General features: G+C 32.3%; 2 protein-coding genes and 2 long non-coding RNA genes across 4 annotated transcripts; 1 reads left to right on the forward strand and 3 right to left on the reverse strand.

Moving 5' to 3' along the window:
- Nucleotides 1-1710: 1710 nt before the first annotated feature.
- Nucleotides 1711-5743, reverse strand: LOC112008328 (stachyose synthase-like). Its single transcript, XM_065763961.1, has 4 exons — nucleotides 3647-5743; nucleotides 3380-3557; nucleotides 2930-3297; nucleotides 1711-2536 (listed from the first exon to the last, which is right to left on the reverse strand). Exons 1-4 carry the CDS (start codon nucleotides 5120-5122, stop codon nucleotides 1958-1960), a joined length of 2601 nt encoding a protein of 866 aa, XP_065620033.1. The 5' UTR covers nucleotides 5123-5743; the 3' UTR covers nucleotides 1711-1957.
- An 11526-nt stretch (nucleotides 5744-17269) lies between these two features.
- On the reverse strand, nucleotides 17270-20056 carry LOC112008330 (uncharacterized). The gene is made up of 4 exons (XR_002882549.2): nucleotides 19932-20056; nucleotides 17892-17992; nucleotides 17725-17781; nucleotides 17270-17607 (listed from the first exon to the last, which is right to left on the reverse strand). It is a non-coding gene; the product is annotated as an uncharacterized LOC112008330 (long non-coding RNA).
- Nucleotides 20057-21004: 948 nt separating this feature from the next.
- On the forward strand, nucleotides 21005-23944 carry LOC112008339 (probable pectinesterase 29). Its single transcript, XM_065763938.1, is given in 6 exon segments — nucleotides 21005-21236; nucleotides 21518-21678; nucleotides 22553-22642; nucleotides 22644-22760; nucleotides 22851-23062; nucleotides 23776-23944. Coding segments are annotated over 6 exon segments (981 nt in total).
- Nucleotides 23945-25631: 1687 nt separating this feature from the next.
- Nucleotides 25632-27935, reverse strand: LOC112008348 (uncharacterized). The gene is made up of 3 exons (XR_002882551.2): nucleotides 27648-27935; nucleotides 26824-27012; nucleotides 25632-26158 (listed from the first exon to the last, which is right to left on the reverse strand). It is a non-coding gene; the product is annotated as an uncharacterized LOC112008348 (long non-coding RNA).
- Between the last annotated feature and the right edge of the window lie 27 nt (nucleotides 27936-27962).

A 27962-nucleotide genomic window follows, 5' to 3' on the forward strand; every position in this document is an offset into this window, starting at 1 on the left:
TGAATACTGACATTTAGTTTTATCTATTCACTTTTTTAAATATATTCTTTGATAGATTTTTTTATTTTATTTTTATCTTATTTAAATATTATTTATTCTTTCATTGTTTATTCATTTTTTAACAACTATATTTTTTAATGAGAAGTGTTATGTTCACAATATTTTACGCAATACTTTCACAACAAAATTTATGTAGAAAGTTGTTATTAGTTTTAATTTGAACTCACCACTAAAATTATTTTTTTACTCACTAATATTAACTAATAACAATTTATTATTTAAAATTTATTATAAAAATATTATGGTAGCATTTCTTAATTGCCATTTTTTTATTTATTTTTTCTTTCTTAATTAAATCCATGTGTTTCTTTTTTTTTTTCTTGGTTTTTTCTCCACCACACACATATCCCACTTATCTCTATTTACTTTTCTTTTTCTTTTTCTAGTTCATTCTGGATCTCACTATCTCCAGCTCTCTCGCACTCTTTCTTTCTCAAGCTCTCTCTTTTTTTACTTTTTCTATTTCTATTTGATTCTAGATCACTCTCTAGCATGATCTTTTGACTTCTATTTTCTTTCCTCTTCAGCACACTTCCTCTTCAGCACACTTCACACACACACACACAGCCGACATGGCCTTCGTCTATCTTTTTTTTCCTTTTTTTTTTTTTTTTTTCTTGTTCTAATTCACTTTGTTGTTACAACTTCTTCATATTTTTTTTTTTTAGATTTGATTGGTGTAATTAAGTTTCTCTTATTTGTTTGTATTAATATTATATTAAGAAGGATATGATATTGTTAGTTTTATTAACACTGACTCGGCTAAGAGCAATTGGTACAAGGAAAAAAAGAAAGAGTTTCTTTTTGAGTTTTTACGAAGTATTTGGTAGTTTCTTAAACAGCTTTCATGTAATCATGTGGCATGAGCTCAACAAATGGCTTGAACTACTAATTAACCTCCCATTGACTGAGATGTGCACTGATTTCTTCTCACTGTCTGTCTTAATTTCAGAGTATTCTTGAAGTTTTATATAATTAAGCTCTATTTAGATGAACTTTTTATATATAAAAATAAAATAAAATAACTATATATAAAATAATAAATAAATAAAGAAGTTAGAAGGCAAGCACTTAGAACTATTTTGTATAAAGTGCTATTAAGTATTTTATTTTATTTCATAAATATTTGTTTTCATAATTGAATTCAAAAAAATTAATTAATGGCCAATAATAAAATATAATAATTTTTTTTATTTAAGCTACTTATTTGTCTTTTAACAAGTTTAGAGATACAAATTTTACATTTTTTTTCATAAATAATAGTAATAATAAAGGTGTGATGTATAATTAGTTTTAATAAAAAAAATATTCATAATAAATTATATGAAAATTATATATTATCATATTAAATTAAAACAGTAAAGAAAAGTATTNGCTCATGCCACATGATTACATGAAAGCTGTTTAAGAAACTACCAAATACTTCGTAAAAACTCAAAAAGAAACTCTTTCCTTTTTTTCCTTGTACCAATTGCTCTTAGCCGAGTCAGTGTTAATAAAACTAACAATATCATATCCTTCTTAATATAATATTAATACCAAACAAATAAGAGAAACTTAATTACACCAATCAAATCTAAAAAAAAAAAAATATGAAGAAGAAGAAGAAGAAGAAGAAGAAGAAAAAAAAAAGAAAAAGAAAAAAAGAAATTACACCAATCAAATCTCAATACACTTCATATTTTTGGTTCTCAATACACTTACATTAATAAAGGGATGTGAATATACATAATTCTTCCCAATGCAAACTACTAGTCCAACGTTAAATGGACAAACTTCCCAACCCAAAATAATAATAATAATAATAATAATAATAATTTATTAAATTAAATCAAATTCCAGCCACGGCACTCACCCTGATAAATTACACCCTAAAACAAATAAATTAAGATTAGCTTCAAAAGACAAAAGCGACATCAGATGTGCCACCAGTCTCTTCATCCCAAGGAAGATTCAAGCTCAGTTTTCCACTATCCACCAACCACTCAAACTCTACCTCAGCCCCATTCAAGTAGGATTTCTTTGGAGACACACTTGAGTATGCCAAGAAATCACCATCACCCTTAACTTTGATTTTAACCCTCTTCTCAGCTCCAGATTTGATGTATTCTAATTCTTGAATGGTACCACCACTGTTAAACATGTTTGTTAGCCCAATTGGAGCGAATTTGATGGTAGGGTCGACCTTCTCAACTGGCACAAAGCTGAATAGCTCAAATGAAGATGGTTGAATAGTGACTTGAATTGCATCCGATTTGGGGGTCATTAAGACCAATTCTTCAGTCTGATTGAGGTAGACTATGTACTCTTCAGACTTACCCATTTGAGCAGCTTCTATCTTCTGGTCCCATTCGATGTCAAAGACATGCACTGTACCAGACATTGGCTTGTAGCACTGAGAGTGGCCCTTTATCCTTTGCTCCTTGGGGTCCCAACCAGCCCCTTGGCAGTTGAATGCTCCAATTACTCCTCCAAACTGTATAACATAACACATTAAGTATGTTTGCCTTCGAAAAAAAAAATGATAAATATGAAACAATAAATGTAAAGACACTAACATTTTTTTCACAATTTAATTTATTGTGATTGATGTATAATAAAAGTGATTACAATAATGAACCTATCTGAAAGCGACGTTATTTCAAGTTATGTCTGAAAAATGTCACAATGAGACTTGAGTGGTTGCCAAAAACAGTTGAGATTAAGTGTCAGTGACAAGACTATTAGCTCAACATTATCCAAGCACAGGAAAAATGAAACTGACCTCTCAACTAACATATCCAAAAATATTCTTATTATTGATTAAAGATGAAATTTTCTGTACAAGTATAGATTGATCAAAGAGTACATCTCAAAGAGAAATTGATACCTTGTTGAAGTTCCAAATTTTGAGAATGGTTTTCTGATCAAATAGAGGGTTCTTGAAGAGGCAGTCTCTAGTTGGGAGAGCAAAATGTTGACACTTGGGAATGGTACCATCAGGATACACAAGCTTCTTGATTAGATCAAAGTCGTGGCCGCCTAGTGAATCACTCACATAGACAGGACCACCACAAATGGCCCTTGATCCTGCATGGAATTTGGCACACAAATGGTCTGACTGGAACATATCCCAATCGGGTTGTATGAACTGGGACATCCACATGCTGTTATAGGCACAATGAATCATATGCACCCCTTGTAGCCAATAGACTCCCATTGGATCCCCATTTGGATCTTGGAACCAGAAATCATCACCTGTAACATAAAAAAAATAGCAAAATCAACCTCCATATCATATTAAGATTTTTATATGGTTTAGTTAGTTGGACTTTCTTACCAACTCTTCCCATGGAAATTTGATTTGTCCCGAGAAAGAAGAAGTCATTGCATTGTTGCATGCTAGAGATTAGTCCATTTCCTTTGAAGTTTTTGGCAAGAGAACTTGTCAGTCCCTTAAAATAAGCCTTTGCAAGCTCCACCCGACCTCCATATTCTTCGGAAACATACTCGAGGGTCTGTATTGAAAATTAATTGATGGACTATTCAAACACATAAAAGGTTAACTAATAGAAAATAGAAAACTGGGGTTGTGTAGAAGACCTACATGAATTACATCAACTTTCACTCCTGTTATTCCAACTTCAGCAAGATAGGAATGCATCGAGTCATAGAAATCCACAGCTTGATCTGGATGAACAAGCCCAATCCCGCCTTCAACGATTTTCACCACGGCAAGATCCTCCATGGTCCCATCAAGCCCAGGAGAGAGTTTGCAGGGAGTAACCTTTGTACTGAGATGCGTTGAACCTGGCCTAACACCACCCCAAGCACCACAAAGAGCATGCCACACATAAATATCATCCAAACCTTTGAACTTTGTTCTCAAGTCCCTTATGAAAGCCTTCATTCCATAGTTTTCAGCCTTACAAGAACAGCTCCCACAACCTGGGCTCGAAACACTGCTTTCTTCTGCACCAAACATCTCATTCAACTCTTCTTTAAACTTGACAATTTTCCTTTCAAATTCAGACAAATCAGTGACTCCAGATTGAGCCGCCTTGTCACGATCTTTCTCCGCATGCTCTAGCTCTATTGCCTTTGAGATCAGCATCTTTGGCCTCTTTGGATCAAATGAAGGAGCATCAGGACCCAACAAGGAACCACCTTCGTATTTTCTAAACTTTTCACATTCATCAAGCCGGTGAAGCCTGGCAGTCATTTGAGTCCCGCCAAGAACAAGATTTTTGGTATCCTCATTCGGGTTCTCACCATCCATATTGATGCTTTGCCAGCCATCATCAATGATGACAAACCGCGGTGAGACACCACCCTCGACGAAATCATTCACTCCATGCCAAACACCAAGAGGTTCAACGGTTAAGTAGAAGGCATCCCAAGTGCACCAACCAAATTTGTCAACAAGATTAGGGACTGTTTTCTCTTCTAAGAGCCTAAATGTATTGAGATGGACCCTAATAGCACTATAGGCCTCTTTCATCAAGTTGTAGGGATTATCACACACATGCACGTAAGCAATTGCATCAAAATTAGATGCTTTCACTTGGCTAGAACCACTCTCAGCACAAATCATGACTTGTCCATCAGACCCAGGATGGAGAGCAGACCTAAAAGAGCCTTCAATTATAGGTATAACAATGACATAAGACCTTATTTCAGGGACATCTAAGAGCGCCCATTGGGTCTCCATTTGTAAATTTGACCCAGAATTTCCCACCCACATGGTAGACCACCATGTTTTGAACCTAAAGATGCTTAGAAAATCTCTACCACTAAGCCTACCCAAGGAGTTCATCAACCTATCAGATGGCTCATCCTTATTGAATCCAAGAAACCCACCCCTATGATCAAGCTTGAGGACACGCTGAAGCAAGGGAACTGGAGCATCGGAGGATTGGCAGACTGAAGTAAAGGGACTAAAAGAGACATTGGTTGGAACTTCAGTGAGCAAAGGCACACCTTTGACACTAAACTTCCCATTTGACAAATCAAAATACTTGTCCAATCTCTCCCCTTGAAGGACACTTAATTTTGAAGCAACAGGGTCGTTAGGGGGTGCCATGATTGAAGAATTTCAGAGGAAAACAGAGAAAACAGAGGAAGACAAAAACAGAGAATCCTTTGAAGAAAACTCAAAAAACACAAAGCCCAGAGAAAATTTTGGTTTTAACGTGGATGATAAGGAGCCCTAACTTGATTTATATGGGAGTAAGAGATCACCAAGTTGTTAATAAAATATAACCAACTTTGATTTTTTTTTTTTTTTTTTTGGGGTAAGTACTTAATGACTTTGATCTCCTACTATATTTCTGCACATAAAACTTGAATGAGCAAACTTTGATACGCTTTGTAGTTATGGAAAACTAGAAGAGAATCTCAAGGTAGACTTCCTAATATGTCTATACACCACAGTTGGAATATACAAATCTTTGATACACTAAACAAATAAGGAAACTTTGAAAGAGAGATTACTTAGAAGATTGCTTGGTAGAGAATGAATGCAAATTACAAGAATATAGGATGATTTGGTTTGACAAAGAGCTCAAGAAGTTGTTTGGTTGCACAGAAAAAAGTGGGAGAGCTATGCATGTATATATAGGCAGAGAAGCTGAAGTAGGTGATTGGGAAAAATGAATAAACAATAGAATCAAGGAAGCTGCTAGTGCTAAGATAAGAACTTTGGGCGGTTGTTGCGTTGTTGGTACTTGGTAATGGTTGGTCTTTTCACTCTTTTGGGCTTTTAAGTTCTTTATGTTTTATTCTCTTTTAGTGACATGAGGAACCTCCTTACAGTGACTGCATATTATCCCTCTCCTTTTTCTAATAAAAAGGAAAAAACATTAGACATTAGACATTAGTTGAAAGTTGAAACCTCCATGGTGTGCACATGCATGCCACCTTGCTATCCATGCATGCCAATTGCATGTATGTATAGAAGGATAAAAACTAGTTCACACACGTTATTATTACTACAAAACCAACTATTAAAGAGTTATATATATTTATATATATATATATATTGTTTTGGTAAAAATGATATTTGGTTTTACTTTTGAATTTATTTAAGTATTAAACAATTTAAATAAAAAAATTAGTGGCTGATATGCATGTCATGGGGTTTCTCTAAAACGTTGTAAAGAAGCGGAAAAAACATGATATTCAACGTCGCTCCTTTGGAATTGAATTTTTTTTTTATTTCCTTTTCATAAGCCACAATAATAATTATATTCCAAAATTTAGAGCATGAAAAAATCAAGTGCAGAAAATATGAGGCAATTTTCATAATCCAATTTGAAAAATATTTTATCAACTAAGGTTGATTCAAACTTATGTTAAATAAAGTTGTTTCACATCAGGACATAGTTATATTAGCATATTTGACATGATACTCACCTCTTGAAGATTTTTTTTTTTTTTGGTTGAGAAAAACCTCTTCAAGAGTTGAGTTCCAAAAAGTGGCTATTTTCTAATATAAATTTATAAAACAATGTTATTTTGTCATATAATTCAAACTTAGAAATTATTGAGAAAAATTATTTGATGACAAAGAATTTAAAATCAAAATATATTTCAAGGGCACATCCACCACGGCCACAGGCCCACAATTAATATAATGGCATTGGCTTGAACTTTTTCTTCTCTTTTTTCGACACATTGTATTTTTCTCTTTCATCCTTTAAGAGAGAGAGAGTGAGAGAGAGGATCTTTCCCTTATTTGATTTGATTGGGTGAAAAAGCTGTCACATGATGTTCTCTATGAAGTCATCACTTTTTAAGCCCCCAGTTTGAGAAGAAATGAATGGGTGAAGAGGGAGAAAATTATGTTTAATATGGATTTTCACTCGTAGAATTCTCTTTCTATCTAATTTGGAAATTTTTTTCTTGAGTAAAATGTTCTAGGGAACTTTCATTAATTTTTTCCTTTCCTATTCAAGTAAAAGCTAAGGACCGCTAAAGTTCACAGCATTCCTAAATTTCACAACTTGATAAAGGCCTTGGTAGCTGTAGGGGCCTTTTTTGTGTACTGTACGTTGGGTTGGGCTACCTTTCTATGTAATGGGCCCGAGTATTTTGAGTAAGAGAGTTGAGACCAATCCAACTATAACTCAATTTGGGCCGGCTTGTGTACAAATTAGGTCTCGTTTGCCAGGAGTGTACTTATGGCAGACAGAGCTGTTTCAAATGAGTTATAATAGACAGATATAATAACAACAAAAAAACAGAGTACACTGACTTTTTTAATGGAAAATGACCAAGTAATCCCTATTTATGATAATCATAGTGATAACAATGGCTTTTACAAAAGAAATAAAAGAGTAAGTGATAATATGAGTTAATCAAGAATAAATATCAAGTCAAGTTTGGTCTGTAGAGGCAAAGACCAAAGAGGAATAATGCCTCCTCTCAATGCAACTAATTTCCCAGGAAAAGATCTTGCCGTGGAAATTAATAATTTTGAGGGAATCAGACCTAAATGGTTAGTGCCCAAAGGAATCATTTTTTCATTACTTTTCTCTAAGAGAGTATGATTTTGAGAGGGAGAGAAGGAAATCAACCTACTAGTGCATGCCCACCGTATTAACTCTCTTTGTTTTCTGTTTTCTCTCTTATCTTTTTCTTTCCCTTGTTCTTTTCTTTCTTTCTATTCTATTTCATGATCCTCTCCTATTTTCGATCCCCTGTTCTGGGCATGGCAAGGGTCTTCTTATAGTGCCTGCTGTGACCAGATTTTACTACTTTGCCCCTTAAACGCCTTTGTTTGGTCTAGGCGTACTTGTCGACCACCAAAGTGTTTGTCTATGTGCCACTCACCCTTGCCAGACAAAGGCAGGTTTGTTTCATTCGTCAGTCTGCTGTGGCACCCTTTCCTGCCACGATGTAAGTGCTTTCCCTCTCTATCTCTCATGGCATGCACCTAACGGTTCCTTCCTCAACCTTGCTTCTTTTTGGTGGTCTGTCATCCCAGTAAGACGTACCCCCCAAAAGAGCCTTGGCAGGAGCCGCAGAATATGTCTTTTCCCTTCTCCCCACTACCGAACCATACCCCCTTACCTCTGACCCATGACCCCACCATATCCCATATTGGTTGGGTACAGGCTGGTGGTTTCTGGGCCTTACGCGTGCTTCCCTTTCATGTATGTCCAAAATTTGCCTGTTGCTCATGCGTTTGTTGTGGTTTGGAGCTTTGTTTGCACAGTATGCTGCTCTTCTTCGTCCTTTAATGTGGGCCGTTTTATAATTTACTATTCCCCTTAGGGGCTGGGCTTCATTTGACACTAGGTTTCACATTTCTTCCAGCTTATTTCTTAATTGCCATCATGTCCTGCCATATTACTTTGTCATTTCTGCTTGTATTGACTTGATCCTGCTAGGCCCTTTTTAGGCCTGCCGTGTGTTCTTTCCCATGACTATGAGTTTTCTTACTTATGGGCTCCTGTGTCTCTTTTGTTTTCCCTTGGACATCCTTGGCCCATTTGCTTGTCATGGGCTTCCTCGGCCATTTTCCCTAACTTTATGTTCCATGGGCTTTTACTAACTTCATTGGGCTTCCATAGCCCAATTACTTCATTCTTATCTTTGGGGTTTGTGGGCTTGCCATCAATCTCCTACGCTCTTTGTTTACGTTGCTTTGGGCCTACCGCGGCCGATCCTTACTTTTCCACATCGTATACTGCCCATGGGTTTGCTATTCGCTATTTCTCTCTTTCTAGGCTCTTTGAGCCCTTTTACTTTCTCAAGGCCCATTTATTTATTTTATGGACTTGTGATCCATTATTCCTGCTGTTTGGACTTAATGGTTCTTTTTTTCTATCTTTTTGCCAACTTCTTTTTGGTCTGTATTATTGGGCTTCTTTCTTTCTTTATGATTCTTCAAAAATGGCCCTCAACATTAGCTAACTAAGAATATATAAAGGGAAAGAAAGAAAGAAAGAGAAAAACGAAGTAGGTGTGCTTTGAAAATGACCAAAACTTAGATATAATACTTTATATCATGTGTCTTAGGTTTCCTTCTTAGAATTTATCCATGTGGCCGCTTAATATAAACATTAAACGGACGTTAAAACACTAAGAAAAAGACACTATGAAAATCCAACTCCTTTCTCTTACACTCCCATTGAACTTAGTGGTGGCAGCGATTTTCTTGGCGGCTGTTTTTGTGAAAAAAAATTCCCTCACCTTTGTATGATTTCCTTCACATTCTTTCTCAAAAAATTCTCTCACGTTCTCATACTTTCCTATCTAACCCACATAAAATTTTCCCTCAAAGAAAGTGGTTTTCCTTACCACATGAACATACATATTCACTTCTAATCTCTCTTTGTTCTCCGAAGCTTCATTATTTATTTCGTTAATATGTAAAATAGCTTTTGAAGCCCATCCTCCAATTGCAAAATTCACTTCTACCTCCACCAAGACTATTGAAATGGAAGCATGAAATCACTGCCGCTGTCTCTACTAGGTTCAATAGGAGCGAAAGAGACAAGTTTTTAGGTTATATCATGGGAAAATAGAGGTTTTTAACATTTGTTTTTGTTAAATAGTCAGGTGGCTAAAAGTTAAAAGAAGAACCTAAAATACACGATTTAAGATATTGTATCTATATTTTGCCCTTACATTGAATAGTTTGCGTATTTAAGTAAACTCAAAATCCCCCTTTTTGGGGAAGGAGATTCAGAAATTTAGAATTATACATAATAATTCTTTATAGGATATTGATCTTTTGCTTGATGAACAAACTTTAAAACTCTCTCTCTCTCTCTCTCAAATTTTATTGAGATCCAAAAGTCAACACAATGAGAGAAAATCCATTTTTAATCCTTGGATCTTTGCACTCCATAATAGACTCCTCCATTAAGCATGTTTTTTAGAAAGAATTTTTTTTTTTTATCTATATTTTGCCCTTACATTGAATAGTTTGCGTATTTAAGTAAACTCAAAATCCCCCTTTTTGGGGAAGGAGATTCAGAAATTTAGAATTGTACATAATAATTCTTTATAGGATATTGATCTTTTGCTTGATGAACAAACTTTAAAACTCTCTCTCTCTCTCTCTCAAATTTTATTGAGATCCAAAAGTCAACACAATGAGAGAAAATCCATTTTTAATCCTTGGATCTTTGCACTCCATAATAGACTCCTCCATTAAGCATGTTTTTTAGAAAGAATTTTTTTTTTTTGAAACTTTTCTGAAAGAATTATTTAAGTGTTTCTTATCATCTCTCTCTCTCTCTCTCTCTCTCTCTCTCTCTATATATATATATATATAGAGCGATACAATCACAACAATTTCACAAGTTCCTAAATTAATCAACCATCCTATACAAGAGTTTACTATAATTTAATAATTAATATATGGGGGGGGACAAAGTTTGGTTATAAACTTAGTTATAGCCTAAAACTACAACTTTCATTAAAAAAATTAATATGACTGCATATTTAGAAAATCTAACCGTTATATTGCATGTTTTTTATGCTCTTAACATATATGTCAAATTTTGTGCCAATTAGATGCTATTTACTATATGATCTATAAATTTATTTTTTATGTATAATTTTAAATTATAAAAACTTGCAATTTAAACAATTGATTGATGACATAGTTATTAATCTTTAATCTTTTAGAAATTTTAAAAGCGTTGAGTATATAAGAAGAAAATGTAATCCAATGATAGATTTGTCAAAATTCACATCCAATGAAAAGTTATTGAGTGAAGTTGTAGGCTTAAATTACAGCTAATTTTGTAACTAAACTTTTTCCTATATGAGGTGATAGGCTAATTTAAAAGTGTTATAAAATTATTATGAACTTTTAATATATCCTTAGGAAGACCCTAAATTGTTTCTTAAAAAAAAAATCCTAAAATATTATGAACTAAGGCAAGTGGGCCAATATGCAAAGGCTTGGCATGCAAAATAAGCCAAATTCACAAAAATGCATTTTTAGCTTATTTTTGCTATTATTCAAGAATTTTACTGTATTTTTTAGTACTATTCATAGGTTTCATTGTACTATTTTAGCTAACTTTTATCTTTATCTATAATACTTTTAGCAAAACGTTTTCAATTTTAGCAAAATAAGCGGAACCTAAACAGATTTTAAATAAAGTTATTGATTCTAATTTTTTTTTTAATAGAATCTTATTGGTTCTAAAGAGTAAATTCAGCTCTTTTTCATTTGTAAAAGGCTTTTACTATCCCCAAGTACAGGACCCCAACCACTGATTGAATTTTACTGTACAAGCATGTGAAAATGTGTATTTGTCAAATTTTCTGTAGATTAAGGCTACGTTTGTTTTGGGTGAAAACCACTTTCGGAAATGCTTTTTTGTAATTTCGGGTGTTTGGTTGCGCATGGAAAATCAATTTTCTGAAAATCCTTTTCAGTTGATCGTGAGTCAAGGGTGAAAAGGATTTCCATTTTTATTTTCACTTCAAATAACCATTTCCGGAAAACAGAGAGAAAGAGAGCACGAAGAGAGAGAGAGAGAGAGAGAGAGAGAGAGAAAGAGAGACAGAGAGCACGAACCGCCGCTCCAAGCCCAGAGCCCATCTCTGGCGACCTTCGACCCACAAACCCACGAGTTGCACCGCGCCGGCGAGACCCAGCGAGTCGCACCGCACCACGCCGTTCGAACCTAGTGGCTTGACCGCAATGATCTGACCGAATTTGATGATTTTTTTTCTTTGGTTTTGTTTCTTTTGTGGCTTTTGATTGTCGGAGTTTGCTGCTGTGGGTTGAAATGGAGTTTTAGTGGTGTGTGGTGTTGGGATTTGATTATGATTTTGAAATTTTTTTAAATAAAATTTGTTTGGATGTTGAGAAAATGTGTGAGAAAATGTGAAAAATGTGTAGGAAAATAGCATTTTCAGAATAGAACTAAACACATGAAAATATTTTCTTTTCTCGAAAATAACATTTTTGGAAAACAGGCTATTTTTCAAAAAATATTTTACGGCAACCAAACATAGCTTAAGTATAAATTGGCATGACATTATTTAATATAAATAGTTTGTCAAACGTATTAAGGAACGGCATTTGTTTTTAACTCCGGCCTAGAGGCATTGGTCAACATTTTCCCCCTCCTCTTCCCTTCTCTACTTATTTTAATCAAAAATTCAAAATTATTAATTTCTTTAATCTGTCCCTCCCAAGTTTTGTAATGGGGATGGACAAGTGAGCCCAGTTCTATATTTTTGTTAGGGTCTGGGCCTGAGGATTCACTCACTAGAGTTGGGCAGACAGTATTTTATTTTTAGGACCCAACTAGATTCTAGGCTAGGCTCGCACTAGACCATTAATGACTTCGTCTGCCCAGCCTGGACCAACAAAATTGATGTCTCCACCTTTACCATTTTCAAGCCTAGAAAAATATAGGGATGATGCTCCTCGTGATCTCCTTTTTGGACAAAACAGGATAATGCTCTTTCTCTTGTTCTTTTCGGCCATGTTGCAATAAGTGGAACAAGGATGTGAAGTGATTTCTCAATTGGATATGTGTTACCCTCTAAATTGATGGTTTTTACAAAGGAGTAACCACTTATTTTATAAAGCCTTTCATAAAAGTATCTTTATTGAATAATTTGGAAATTACATTATAAAAGAGAAAATTTTGCAAACCTTGACTTAAAGTTTGCACACCATCAATCTCTCTCTCTTTGATATAATCTTTGATCTCATTCTCATTAATCTCATTACATATATCTTCTCAACCTGACTTTTTGGTATTTTCAACTCTTAGAGTAAAAAGTGAGTGTTTGTGAGTATCTTTCTTTTTATTATAAATTTATATTACATGCTTGTTTGTAAACTTGATACTGATTGAGTGCTTTTTTTTTTTTTTTTGTTACGATGTTATTTGTGTGAATGTGTGCGTGTGTAGTATAAATATAATATAACTCTATATAATTTAATAATTAAGAAATACAGAGAATTAGTTACATGTGTATTATTATCATGTTATAATAATTTTTTGATATAAAGTTAGCGATTCAAGAAAAAAATAGTAAATATATTGATTGTTCAAACTTATCTAGCTTTTTGCTGAAAATACTGTATATAAAAGATAAAAGTTAAATAAAATAAGCAGGTGATCTATATAGAATCAGAAATAGTAGAAAAAGTAAACAACAAGCTGTCTTATAAGTGCATTCCAAATGAGCACTGGTGTATTATTTATGTATTGATAGTGTGACTGTTTGAGTCAATAATTAATCCAGTGCGAATGAGTTGAGTTTTGTCATTTTGTTTAAAATATTTTCAAAAAATATCAATTAGATAATGAAAAATGCATAAAAATAAAAATAATATACAAATTTAACAAAATAAAATGGTCACACATACCCATATTAAAAATAGATATTGACAATCAATAAATAATTATCTTATAATGATTTTAAAATATAAAAACTTGTAGAAGAAAATTATAAAAATTCATATATTTACATGTTTTTATTTTTTATTTTTTTATATGTGTGTTGATAACTCAATATATTTAAATTCATTTTTTTTATTAATTTAAGTTTTTTACGAAACCTTAAAAAAAAAAAAAAAAAAATCCTAAGACTGCCAATGCTAACATATCTAGTGAAGGAATGAGCAATAGAGTTGGCACTTTGTCAACACTAACAAACTTCCACCTAAGATCACTATAAATTAAAATGAGGCATTGAATATCCAGCACTATATGGTCCAACCGAGACAGATGAGAAGAGAACTAGAGGAGGTGGGGGAGTTCATAAAAGATATTCTTCTTATTTTATATAGTTTTAAGTTATTTTTGCTCCTATATATTTTTTACTTAGAATGTAAAGCATGATTTTCCCAAAAAAAAGAAAAAAGAATGTAAAGCATGATCAAGTCTAACATTACCTCCTTCTCCACATACAAAAAAGAAAAAAAAAAGAAAAAAAAAAGAGTCTAATATTACCTTTTTTATTCTATAACCATAAAGTATTTCGATAATCTAGCGTGTAGTCCAATTAATTTAAATCCTAGCTAGTATGATAATTTAACTAGAAAAGAAAAAGAATCTATGTCGCACCAAATAATTTTTGATACAAGATAGAAATTCTATTTTAGTATAATTTAAGTGTATATATGTGTGAAACTCTCTCTTAGATACTTGAACCTTAGTCTTTGCCCTCCATACTTCACAAGAATTTATACTTGCAGGGTAACCATTGCGCTAAGGGTGCGCGGTGGTATGTTGCATTAAGTAATTGATACACCCATGACATGACAATTCCTCACCCAGTTGAGTAGGCAGACAACATGGCAGCTAGTGTTTTTTGGGTTAGAAACTTGAACCTTAGTTCTTATCCCTCACACTCTACAAGAACTTATATTTGTAGAGTAACCACTGGCTAAGGGTGCGCAGTGGTATGTTGCATTAAGCAATTGATACACCCACGACATGACAATTCCTCACCTAGTTGAGTTGGCAACTAGTGTTTTTTGGGTTGATTTTGAAAGGGATTGTCTACAGGTTATCTTACAATAAATATTCATTCCTCATTCTTTAAAATGAGTAATAATTATTATTTTTAAAAGGGTTGTAAGATTGTAATAGTTATTTCTTAGTAGGTGTAATAATTTCTAAGATTAATATATTTCTAAATAAACAAATTTCCATATGCACATAATAATTATGAGGGAAATTCTACGGTACCCCCCAAAAAAAGAGGGGGTACGGTACCTACCAGTATGTAACTTCTATACTAGGTTACTTTTTTTTTTTTTTTTTTTTTTTTTTTTTTTTTCACATTTGACAGTTTCATCCTCACATTGTGTAGTTCCAACATCACATGTGACAGTTCTTTTATTAAATTTGGTGGTTCCCTTACTTTTTTTCTTACATTTGACGGTTTCATCGTCACATTGTGCAATTTCAACATCACATGTGACAGTTCTTTTGTCACATTTGGCAGTTCCCTTACTTTTTTCTCACATTTGACGGTTCCATCTTTATATTGTGTAGTTCCAACATCACATGTGACAGTTATTTTCTCACATTTAGTGGTTCCCTTACTTTTTTCTCATATTTGATGGTTCCATCTTCACATTGTGTAGTTTCAACATCACATGTGACTGTTATTTTCTCACATTTGGTGGTTCCTTATTTTTTTCTCACATTTGACGGTTCTATCCTTATATTGTGCAGTTCTAACATCACATGTGATAGTTCTTTTCTCACATATAGTGGGTCCTTTATTATTATTTATTTTTTTCAAATTTGATGGTTCTATTGTCATATTAAGCAGTACCAACATCACATCTGCTTTGTTTTTGTCATATGTGACAATTCTTTTGTCACATTTGGTGGTTTTTTTTTTTTTTTTTTTTTCACATTTGACGATTTCATCGTCACATTGTACAATTCTAACATCACATGTAACAGTTCTTTTGTCACATTTAGTGGGTCCTTTACTTTTTTTTTTTTTTTTTTACATTTGATAGTTTCATCTTCACATTGTGCAGTTCCAACATCACATGTGACAGTTTTTTTTTTCACATTTGATGGTTCCCTTACTTTTTTCTCATATTTAATAGTTTCATCTTTATATTGTGCAGTTCTAATATCACATGTGACCGTTCTTTTCTCACATTTGGTGGTTCCCTTACTTTTTTTCTCACATTTGACGATTCCATCCTTACAATGTGCAATTCCAACATCACATTTGACAATTCTTTTGTCACATTCAATGGTTCCTTCATTTTTTTCTCACATTCACTGGTTCCATTATCACATTGTGTAATTTTAATATCACATTTGACAGTTTTTTTTTATCACATATAGTGGTTCCTTTATTTTTTTCTCAAATTTGATGGTTCTATTGTCATATTAAACAGTACCAACATCACATCTGCTCTATTTTTGTCACTTGTGACAGTTCTTTTGTCACATTAGGCGGTTCCCTTACTTTTTTTCTCACATTTGATAGTTTCATCCTCACATTGTGCAATTTCAACATCACATTTAACAGTTTTTTTGTCACATTTAGTGGTTTCTTTATTTGTTTCTCAAATTTGATGGTTCTATTATCACATTGTGTAGTTCAATATCAAATTTGACAGTTCTTCTGTCACATATAATGATTCCTTTAATTTTTTCTCAAATTTGATGGTTCCATTCTCAAATGTTTACAGAAAATGCTATAGATTTGACACAATTTTTTGGGAACTAATATACAAAACCAATACAATTTTATATTGATAACCCTTGCATCATTACATAGTGTTGAGATTGACCATAACTTTTAATCTGAAGCTCCATTGAGTGCATGAAAGCATGATTTGGCATCCTCTTTCACTATGAAGTTCTTGAATTCCCTTATCTTGGCTAACTATGTTGTCCATAAAATGGCCATTACTTCTGTCATTAAAGGACCACTGGAACTAAACTTTTTTGTCCAAGCTTTAAGATAGACTACATTTCATCTCGAGCTACTTCTCTCTCTCTCTCTCTCTCTCTCTCTCTTAGTGAGTCTTAGAATCTCTCTCACCCTTTGCATTTGAGATATTTTAAAATATTTTGAAATTTTCAATTTCATATTTTAATAAAAAGATATTGGATTGTATAAAGAGTCTCAATCTCTCCCACTATCTTTACCTCTCCAAGTAACTCTTTCAAATGGATGGCTCAAATTGTCATTGTTCGTCAATTTTAGTGAAACACTTGATAATAATGTCCTATGAGTTCCAAAATATCATCATTGTTGTCTCAAAGCTAGAGAAATGCTGTGGATTATTTTTTTATTTGTTAATGAAATTAAAGGGCAAATGGGTCAGAGAATATTTTATCATTCTATTCCAAAAAAATATCCTCAAGCAAACCTGAGAAATCAAATCAAAAGAATATAGAAGATGATTCAATATGATTCATGAAGAAATAATAAACGAACAAAATTCATTGTGGTTGATACCACAGAAAGAGAAGGTTATCGCAACTACACTTTTATCCTAGTACAAACTACAAATGTCAAAACTCAAAATTGAAGGTTGTGTATTATCTAGATGATGTATACAGTGCTCTTGTTTGCTAATAAGATAAAGACTCACATTCACACTTATACAAAGCATTGTCATTTGAGAGGCTGAAAAAAAAAAATCCAATAGCTCTATTTTTTAGTGCTTTAAATAATTTAAAACATTGTTGTTTATTATCATTTGAAATAATTTAAAACATTGTTGTTGATTCAATATGATTCATGAAGAAATAATAAACGAACAAAAATTCATTGTGGTTGATACCACAGACAGAGAAGGTTGTCGCCCTTTACTTTTATCTTAGTACAAACTACAAATGTCAAAACTCAAAATTTAAGGTTGTGTATTATCTAGATGATGTATACAGTGCTCTTGTTTGCTAATAGATAAAGACTCACATTCACACTTATACAAAGCATTGTCATTTGAGAGGCTGAAAAAAAAAATCCAATAGCTCTATTTTTAAGTGCTTTAAATAATTTAAAACATTGTTGTTCATTATCCTTTGAAAGCACTAGCTTTGCTGCCAACTTGTATCGAAAAAATTCCAACAAGTCCTCCTACAAAATAATGAGACGTGTAATTAAAAATTATTCCACAACAACGGAACCAAATCTTAATATAATTCTCTCTTCTAAAATAGAAAAAAGAAACAAACATAAATTTATTAGGCATACCTGTATAAGTGCACCAATTTTAAATAAAGAATTCTGTAAGGAAGGAGCCACAAGAACCTGCTTCATAATGGATATCAAAAGTTGTCTTGCACAAATATTCCGTTAAGATGGATATCAAAAGTTGAGACATTATAAGAGCTTTGTATAGAAAGTGGGTTTGCACTTACATAACATGAATTTCCTTTCATCTTTGATGTAGTCTTGAATTCATAGGGTTGCTTAACTTACCATAAAGGCATGAAGTTATAATCCAGAATTTGTTTGACATCTATTAAAAAAAAAAAAAAAAATTCATTAAATTGGAATTTTCTATGTGCTAAGTTGTATGCTTGATGGTAACCAAAAAAAAAAAAAAATAACAAATAGATAGCAGTCAAGGAAAAGGCATATAGTTATAAAGACAACGAAACTACAATATCGGTCCCTGAACTCAATTATTGAAACCAAGTTCCTTGTTTTATTACAATTTCTTATTTTTGATATCTGTTATTTCTAGGAAATCTGGAGTGCCCCTAGAAGAAAATATTGTTGCATAGGGAAATAATTTGGCAAGGAAGAACTGAACACCAATGCTTTCTCATAACAATATTATCCTGAGGAGGTTTTTCAGAACCAAGAAAAAGATGGACTCTACAGTACAAATAGAAGGTGACATTTCCTTATTCCTTCAAAATCTGAAATTGGTCTCCACTAATTACTAGAGCATTAGAGAAAAGCTTCATTTTTTTTTCTTTTTTCCCATAGAGGTACTTTCTAGTTATCAGACTTCTTAATATTATATAGTTGAAAATTTTCATTTTTTGCACTCACTAGATCAGGAAATCAAAGTTCGTATGATACAGATGTTTGAGGACATATAAGTTAGTCCATCTGAATTTTGAAATATATATTAAGAAATTAAGGTGAAAACTATTGTAAAGTTCTATGTGATGTGGTTTTAGTGTTGCTTGATTCCTTGTTTTGTTGTTTAAGATGCCTATGTAGTCCCTTTATCCACTGTTTCTTTTCTAGAAATATGAAGGAAATATGAAGACATATTTCAATGAAATGATTTTTTAGCAAGATCTCTGGCAGTACATCTAATAGCTGGTTCACAACTCTTTTGATCTCTGTTAAACAAATTGCCTTTGTTTCACTAGTACGCAATCTCTAAAGCAAAATGCCAGGATAATATTTCACTTAAAAGGACAAAGATGTTGTTGGAATCCCAATGTATTTAGGTTCTCATTTATAAGTCCAAAGTTATTGCTAATTCATATAAAAATCTCATATCCTTCTATATTTTGTTTCTTGTGGATTTCAGGATTGAAAGACATGAGTTTTGGCATATTGACAATTAAAGAATTTTGGTCGCAAGTTGCAGTTTTTAAATTACTCCAACATCCATAAGAGTAATAGAAAAAGATGCTACTAAATGGCAAGCTGCAACGGGCTAACAGAAGATTAAGTTTTAATTCTTTCCCTAGCAACGTGGCTTCTTCCGTGGGTGATTTAGATCCCTATGCATTGGCCTAAACCTTCTGCATTGTGCCCCTTTGGAAGAAACTATACCACATCTTTATCTGTATTCTTATTCTTTTTATATTCAATGGAAGAGGAAGGATGGTTCCACCATCCATCCCACCTCCATTATTCAAGGATGAGAATTTGACATTGTTTTCCTGTCTTTTGAGTTATAATTTGTCCCCATTTTTTAACTTTGTATAGTTTCCACTTTCCACTGTGTTTTTTCCATTCTAATTTCTAAATCATTTATTTATGCCAACACTAGTATTATAAATCAACAAATTCTTAACAAAACTAAACCAGTGCAGTTCTGATCCTTACCAGTAGATACAAACCCACAAAAAATCAAAAGCAAATCAAACAAAACTCACAGACAAATCAGAAAAAAATCAAACAAAACCCCAAAAAATCATAAACAAATCAAACAAAATCAACAGAAAAATCATAAACAAATCAAATGAAACCTACAAAGGCACAAATAAACCTACACAATCCTATCAATATTTTGTGATTCAGATCTACAATTGATGGAAGAGACAGAATCCATGGCATGCAAATAGATCACTAGGGTTTTTCCCTAACTTCAACAAATATTGAGGAAAAGGATTAAGAATCAAAATCCCTAAATGAATGCTATAAGATATTTAGAAACTCTAGATTGTAAAGACACAGGATGACAAAAAATAGATTCAGTGATTTACCTAAGAACATCAGCAATGAAAGTTGGAGAGAAGAGACGCCGAGATGCGAGAGAAGCAGAACCGAATGTTTTTTCTTTTCTTTTTCGGTTTTATATGTTAACCTGACTGGCCGGTAACTGATATCCTATTAAAATTACATAAACGGCTAAGATTAAAAATAAGTAAATCTAATCGCTAAAACTTATGTGGGTACTGTACCCCAAAAAAGAAGGGGTAGAGAAAATCATAAAAAATAGAATAACAGAGCGATACAAACTATTTTACAAAAAATTTACAAACTGGTGAGTGATTATTGGTAAATAAAAAAAAGTGATATTAATAGTGGGTCTAAATAAAAACCAATAAGAGGTTGGTCACATCAACATTTTGTAAAAATGTTGTAAAATAGTTTGTACATGTAACATTAATATAAAAAATAACTAATCTCTTTCTCAAAATATATATATTTTTTTAAGAAATATAATTGTATAAGTTATTTCCTAAAATATATAATAAGTTGTATTCTAATGTTACTATTCACAACCAAACTTAGGTTTAGTTATTCCATTACAATGCATTTTATTCCCAATAATAAAGATTATCATTCTTGTCATAATTCCCATTTAGTATATTAAACGTGCCCTTAATAATGATTAGAGGGAGGTTAATCAACTTGTTAAGAGGAAGCGTAGTTTCATCTGTAGTTTTAGATGTTTGAGTAGAAGAATTACCTTTGAATTTGGAAATTATATTATAAAGGGACTTTATTTAGCAATAAAACTTTACTTACCTTTTTTTTCTCTTTAAAAAAAAAAAAAAAAAAAACAGTTGGTACAACCATGACCTGTCATAATAGCCTGATGCATACATTTTGCTAGTTAAAATTTGGAAATTTAAAGATAGAAAATATGAAAATTTTCCAGATAATTACCCTAAATTTGAATTCAGGATTTGATTTTAGGTCATGGCTTCTTGGAAAATACCCTGCCGTTGGTCACTATATGAATTACTGGCTTCTATTACAGTTTTGTACTTAAAAGAACATTTGTTCAAAAGTTTATACGAGTTAGGAGATCGATACTTACATGCATAAAATGCAGTTTCTGCAATTCTTTTTATGCATTACCCTTTTGTTACTATACTGCAATGTGTCTAGATCAGCTTTCTTGTGTGAACTAAATCAAGCCAACCCTTTCAAAGTTGCACTTACCAGCACTGTAGATATTGCAGGTAAAGGGCACTTCACGACTATTCAAAGCGCCGTTGATTCTATTCCTTCAGGCAACACTAAGTGGATGCGGATTCAAATTTTAGCTGGCGTATACGGTAAAAAAATTAATTAAAAAAAAACTTTAAAACCTAGCTAGTTGTTAGGAGCTTTAGTTGCTGATAAGTCAGGGATTTAGTGCTATCACAGGCAGAAAATTTAAAAGAAAAATTGATCCTGTGACACTAGTTGAAGTATAAACATATGCGCACTTGTGTGCTTGTATATATGCATAGAGTTATTAGTGTATTTGTTTGTTTTGTTGTTGTTGAAGAATTAATTATTAGTGTATTGTAGAGCTTAATTGATTTTATATCTATTTAATTATCTTATTGTGCAGAGGAAAAAGTCAGAATCACATACGATAAAACATGCATTTTCCTTGATGGAGCAGGCAGCCGGGAAACATTTATTGAATGGGATGGTCATGAAAGTACGAATACTAGCGCTACTTTCACTTCATATGCTGAAAATCTTGTAGTGAAAGGCATTGGCTTTAAGGTAATTAAGGATAACAATAGCAATAACTCTTTATTTTTGGAACAGCCTCAAAATTGTTCGGATTTGGATTTGGCTCAGTGGCGGAGTTAGAAATTCTTTTGAGAATAAATTTGTTTGTAACATGATTTAACAAATGCTATTTTCTTACATATTACAAAGTATTTACATTAAGTGTGGATATCATTAATAAAAATAAATGATTTTTAACTCCTAATCATGAAATTCAAATTTATTGTTTCTTCTAAAAGGAAAAATAATAATGTCTATATCTCTAATTTTCTAAATTAAAAATTATAAAAAATAAACAAAATTTTTATTAAAAATATTTACTTATATTTTTCTAGGATGTGCTATTATGGTATAAGAATAATTAGAGGGGAAAACAATACATTAATAATATATAAAATTTTCTATTTCAAATTTATTTGATAATAAATGTTTTTTATGGATGTCAATAACATAATATAAATGTTAGAATTATTTTTTTGTAATTAGTGACACATCACTGACATCAATTTGTAAAAGTTATATTGTAACATTTGTAATATTGTCCCTAGCATGCACCACTCTAACAATTTCACAATCTTTTTAAAAACCATTAATATGGAAAAATAAACTATTGGAGTAACATTGCCAAAGTACTTGTTTATTTATTTATAATAAATACAATAAAATTTCAGTCTATGGCCAAGACATCAATTAATATTTTATGTAAGTGGAGTTCGAATCTTTAGTCTCTTATTCAATGACCAAAGACTTTATTAGTTAAACTAATGGAAGCCAATACCAGTCCAAGTACTTGAATACATGCATGTGAAAATTATTTAGTGTTAATGTTAAATATGGTATAACCCATGTGTAAAACTCTTAATAGAACACATACAATTTGGGGCCAAAACAGAACGACCTCGTACCAGCTTTGGCAGCTGAAATACTTGGGGACAAGGCTACTTTCTACAACTGCAGCTTTTTTTGGGGTGCAAGATACGTTGTGGGATGGGGGCGGCCACCATTACTTTTACCAATGCTACATTCAAGGTGGAGCTGATTTTAAATTTGGCAATGGTCAATCATTCTATGAGGTGAAAACAAAATATTCATTTTCGTTTATATTTTAACCTAAATAAAATTATTCCATGTAATAACTGTTTCTTTGTTTTGTTTAATTTTTTGGAACCTACATCGGCTTTATAACAGCACAGGGGAAGGACTCAGCTGATGATCCTTCTGGCTTTGTGTTTAAAGATTGTGTGGTTCTTGGGGAAGGCAAAGCTTACCTTGGGAGAGCTTGGAGAGCTTTTTCCAGAGTAATTATTGCCAATTCAAAGTTATCAGATATAGTAGTCCCAGTGGGCTGGGATGCTTGGCAATTCGTGGGCCATGAGTAAGAAACTCGATCTCTCTTGATGTCCCCGTCATTGTTATTTTTCTAAATTTATCTTTTACTATAAATATATAAAATCATACCATATAAGATTTTCTAGAATTCTTAAGAGTAAGTAATAACCAAACTATGGATAAAAGTAAAAGTAACTTAAATATTAGTAAAAAGTGCAATGAGACTTACGAATATTAGCAAAAATAAGCTGAAGAGTAAAATAAGTTGACTTTTTAATTTGAAGCCAGATGCATACTAAATATCAAATTGATGATAATCAACTTTTTCAAAATAAATATATAAATTTTGAATGATGTGGTTTAATCTAATTCACTCGTTTCAAAATGAATGACCCCAATTTTAAAACAAAAATTCTGAATTTTGTTACTCTTAGAAGCCTAGACGGTCATAATCTAGACATGCACTCACATGTATTCATATAGTTCAATTTTCATAATCTAGACATGCACTCACATGTATTCATATAGTTCAATTTATATATATTTACTACAATAATTTTTAAGGGGTCTAAAACATAGTTTTGTATCTTAAATAAGGGTTTGCACTTTGATGCTATATAAGTATGATAGTATTCACCAAGAGTTTTGTAGCTCAAAACTTTTAGTTGTTTCTAACGTAGATATTTATGATACTCCCAAATTTTGATGTATCAATAAAAAAAATAAAGTTTGACAGCACTCACCATATACATGATGCAGAGATCAACTTACATACGCAGAGGTGGATAATTCTGGACCGGGAGCTGACACTTCCAAACGGGTTCCTTGGGAAAAGAAATTGAGTGAAGGTGAACTCAATCAATTTTTAAGTGTCGATAGATTCATCAACCAAGAAGGATGGATCGCTAAACTACCTACAGTCGATTGATTAAGCATTATTCTGTCTAAAGCTGTTTGTTATGTATCAATGGAAAAAATTCAATATGTAGCACAACTGGCTTTACCTTCAGCGAATTTGGTAACATATATAGTACAATAGTATTTTTTTTTAATAATATATTACAATTTAATCAATTAAAGTAAATTATACTTTACCCATTTAATATTTTATTTGGAAAAGTGATTTATGTCCAGTTTAGAATGGAAGAAACATCTATGTCTCTCTTCATAACAAAAATATTATAATAACTTAAATGTAATTTTTTTTTATACGTTTTACATGGGGGAGGAGCATTCGAGCTGTAAGAACATCTCCAGCAGCTTCTCCAAATTTTTGTACTATTTAGAGAATGAACAGTGACATTTAGCTTTTACCTACCCACTTTTTCAAATATACTTCCAACAAATTCTCTATTTCATTCTCTATCTCATTTAAATATTATTTCTTCATTCTTTTTTTATTCTTTCTTTATTCTTTTTTTAATATTTCTTTATTCTTCCTTTATTCATTCCTAACGACTATATTTTTCAAATTCCCAACAGCTATATTTTTTAAATTTCATAACATTTTCAAATTTTGCAACAATCATATTTCTCAACTATTTTATTTATCCGATCATATTTTCAAATGATCATACATTTTCAACAATCATATTTTTCCAATGATCGTACATTTTTCAATATAAATAATATTGCAATGATCATATTTTTCGATATATACAATCTTCTAATGCAAATTTTAAATGACAATAGCATCAAATCTATCGACTACTTGCAATATAAAAAAACAAATGTTCTAATACATCAAATAATAGTAGATAACAACAACTACTATCCTTAGTCAGTGGGATCACATTGCAACAAAAAAAAAAATGAGTGACTCTATATGTTCTAGTCAGTTTGATCACATTGCAACAAAATAAGTTTAAAGTGCTCTCCTAACTATACAAAACAAGAGCACCCCATGTCAAGCTAATTCCTTCGCTTTTCAAGGATTTCCATTTGGCGTTGATGAATATATTCTTGTTGCATTGGAGGCAACGCACTTACATCTATCATCATAATCTCTTTTTCCTCCTTCATATTCTCCAATCTCAATTTTTCTATTTCCCTATCCTCTTTCAATTTTTCTATTTCCAATTCCATTTTCATTTGTGCTGCTGTAAGTTTTCTATCCTCGCGATGAATTCGTGCCATCTCTTGCTCATGGTTTGCAAGACATCCTTTTTCAATAGCAGCTGTTTTCATCTCATTCATTTTTCTTCTTTCTTCCATCATGACATTTAATAAGGCTTCCATATTTGAAGATGTACCTTCTTTGCTCTTTTGTTTTTTCAATCTTTCTTTCTCAGCCTTCTTGCCTGGTGGTCTCTCCAATACATTAGGAACATGTGGGATATCTTCATCCTCTAAATCTATTGGCTCTAGAGTAGGAGATGAAGATGTTGTCTCAAGTCTCCCTCTTTTTGGTCTATGCTCTTGAATAGTACGCAACCATTTTGGCGAGTGCTTCAAAAGATTCCAACAATGTTCATATGAAAATTAAGTCTCCCTCTTTTTGGTCTATGCTCTTGAATAGTACGCAACCATTTTGGCGAGTGCTTCAAAAGATTCCAACAATGTTCATATGAAAATGTGGAACCTTGGAATGTTTGATACTGTTGTCTTGCCTTATTAAGCAGAAAAATTAACAAATATATTATAATTAATATCTTGAAATAGTTGAAATAAATTATCAAACTAGCACAAATTTTTTTTGTAAGATGTGCCTTGTCTTCCTTGGTCATACCACTTTGATTCATTGAATCAATTTGTGACAAATACCCACAAAACTTATTGTTGACCACCTATTCGTTAGAGAAGTTTGAGTACGCGTAGACTCAAAGGTCTTCCACTTGTGGTAGTAGTCTGAAATTCTTTTCCAATAAGTTCCCTTTTTTTTTGTTAGTACTTTGCACTACATCTTGGTTAACATTAAGAAATGCAGACACAAGAAGATTGTCTTCTTGGATGGAGAAGTTGGCACTGCGTTGTGATTTCTTAGCTATGGATTCAACCTCGGGTGGAGACATTTGGTTGAATACTTGAGCTTGTGGAACACTATCTTCACCACTTATATGTGAAGATTCTATCACACATTCATTATTAGGATCTTCTAAAAAATCAGTGAAAGATATAGCTCCTGGAATATGCGGATCCATCCCTAGCAAGAAAATTAATAAAGTATACTGTAAGAAACCTCTTAGACAGGTTTCACAATCTAAAAAAAATAAAACAAACACACTCAGACATATTTCACACCTTGCAGAAACCCCTCAGGTAGATTATATATTGAAACCAATGGTAAATTAGGTCCTGGTATCACTTATCTATTGGCTCAAGTACTTAATGGTTAAGCTTTCTCTAATTGAAACTTTGGACCATTATTTCCTCAAAGTTTATTCCCTACTGTCAGTGTCTTGTAAATTGAAACTTTGAACCATTGTTCACACTAATGTTAGGTATCCAACAAGAATCAAAAACAGGGGAAACAAGGATATCCACCAAGAATCAAAAACAGGGGAACAATAATGTCAAGTATCCACCAAGAATTAAAAACAAGGGAACAAACACAAACACAAATCCAAATTACGAAATAAATATCTTAAATAAGTTATGATGAAAACCTAGCAAATGAATAATCACAATATTTACACTAACAAAACTAAATAAATATTCACAATATTAAGAATAATATCTTAAATAAGTTATGATAAAAACCTAGCAAATAAATAATCACAATATTTATATACTAACAAAATTGTTAGAAGTTTTAAACCACACCCCAACAATAAATAAAACCCAAGTGCAAAATTGTAAAAGCCTTACCTAAGATGCAGATTTGTAGAGACTGTGGGGGAGAGAGAGAGATGAGAGGGTGAGCCTGTGAGTCTATAAGTGTGGCTGTCTATGAGTGAGGCTAACAGGATAACCACGGAGTGAATGGTTGACATTAATACATACTCTTCAGAGATTGAGTGGAACTTCTAGCAAAAATAAAGCACCAAAAGTTGCGAACTTGCAAGATAACAGAGAATTGTTTTGAGTGAATTTCCCATGAAAGCATAAACACACCTTTTGGATAATTTATATATGTATGAAAAAGCTTCCATATACATGTGAAATTTCTCAACAATAGCTCTTCCAACTCTAACCAATAGTTACAAATGCACCATATACATGACACACAAAACAATTAATCTTAATTTTCTTATTAGCACTGATTTATATCAAAACAGAACCCACTCAGGACTTTCATCAAACAGGTGGTGAGCGTGTTCAATTTCAGTACAAAATATTGGGAACACAAGCATAAAACAAAGAATTAGTTGCCAAGATTATTCGTATAATTTCTTCAAATACAAAAATAAACAGAGGAAACAAACAATCAACCCTATTCCCTTGAAACCCCAAAATCCAAATCAATAGCAAATAAAACACAAACCCATCATATACGGTATCCACCAAGAATCAAAAACAGGGGTACAATAAATTATAGCAAATTAGAAACCTAGAAACCCAGAAACCCAGAAATATGATATCCAGAAACAATAAATAAACATCATATACGGTATCCACCTAGAAACCCATTTTTCTAAACTCAAAAAATAGCAAATTAGAAATATGATTTCAAATGATTGAAGTTGGCATACCAGTTTGATTTAAGCTTTTGTGAGAGAAATCCAGGATTGTTAATCTTCCAGAGAGAGATCTGTGATTGTTTGCAGATCACCCTTTGTAGCAGAAAGAGAAAAAGAGGAGAGAATAATTGTTCACGGAGAGAATGAGAGAAAAAAAGAAGCCATGAAGAGAATGAAAGAAAAAAAAAAGCAATGTAGAGAAAAAAGAAGCAACGGCAATGGAGAGAATGAGAGAAAATAAAAAAGAAGAAGCAATGGAAGAGAAGGAGAGAAAAAAAAAATATGGAGGAGGAGAGAGAAAGAATTAATATAATAGTACTATTGGTA

Source organism: Quercus suber, unplaced genomic scaffold (assembly GCF_002906115.3).
Source record: "Quercus suber isolate HL8 unplaced genomic scaffold, Cork oak 2.0 scaffold_534, whole genome shotgun sequence".
NCBI lineage: Eukaryota > Viridiplantae > Streptophyta > Magnoliopsida > Fagales > Fagaceae > Quercus > Quercus suber.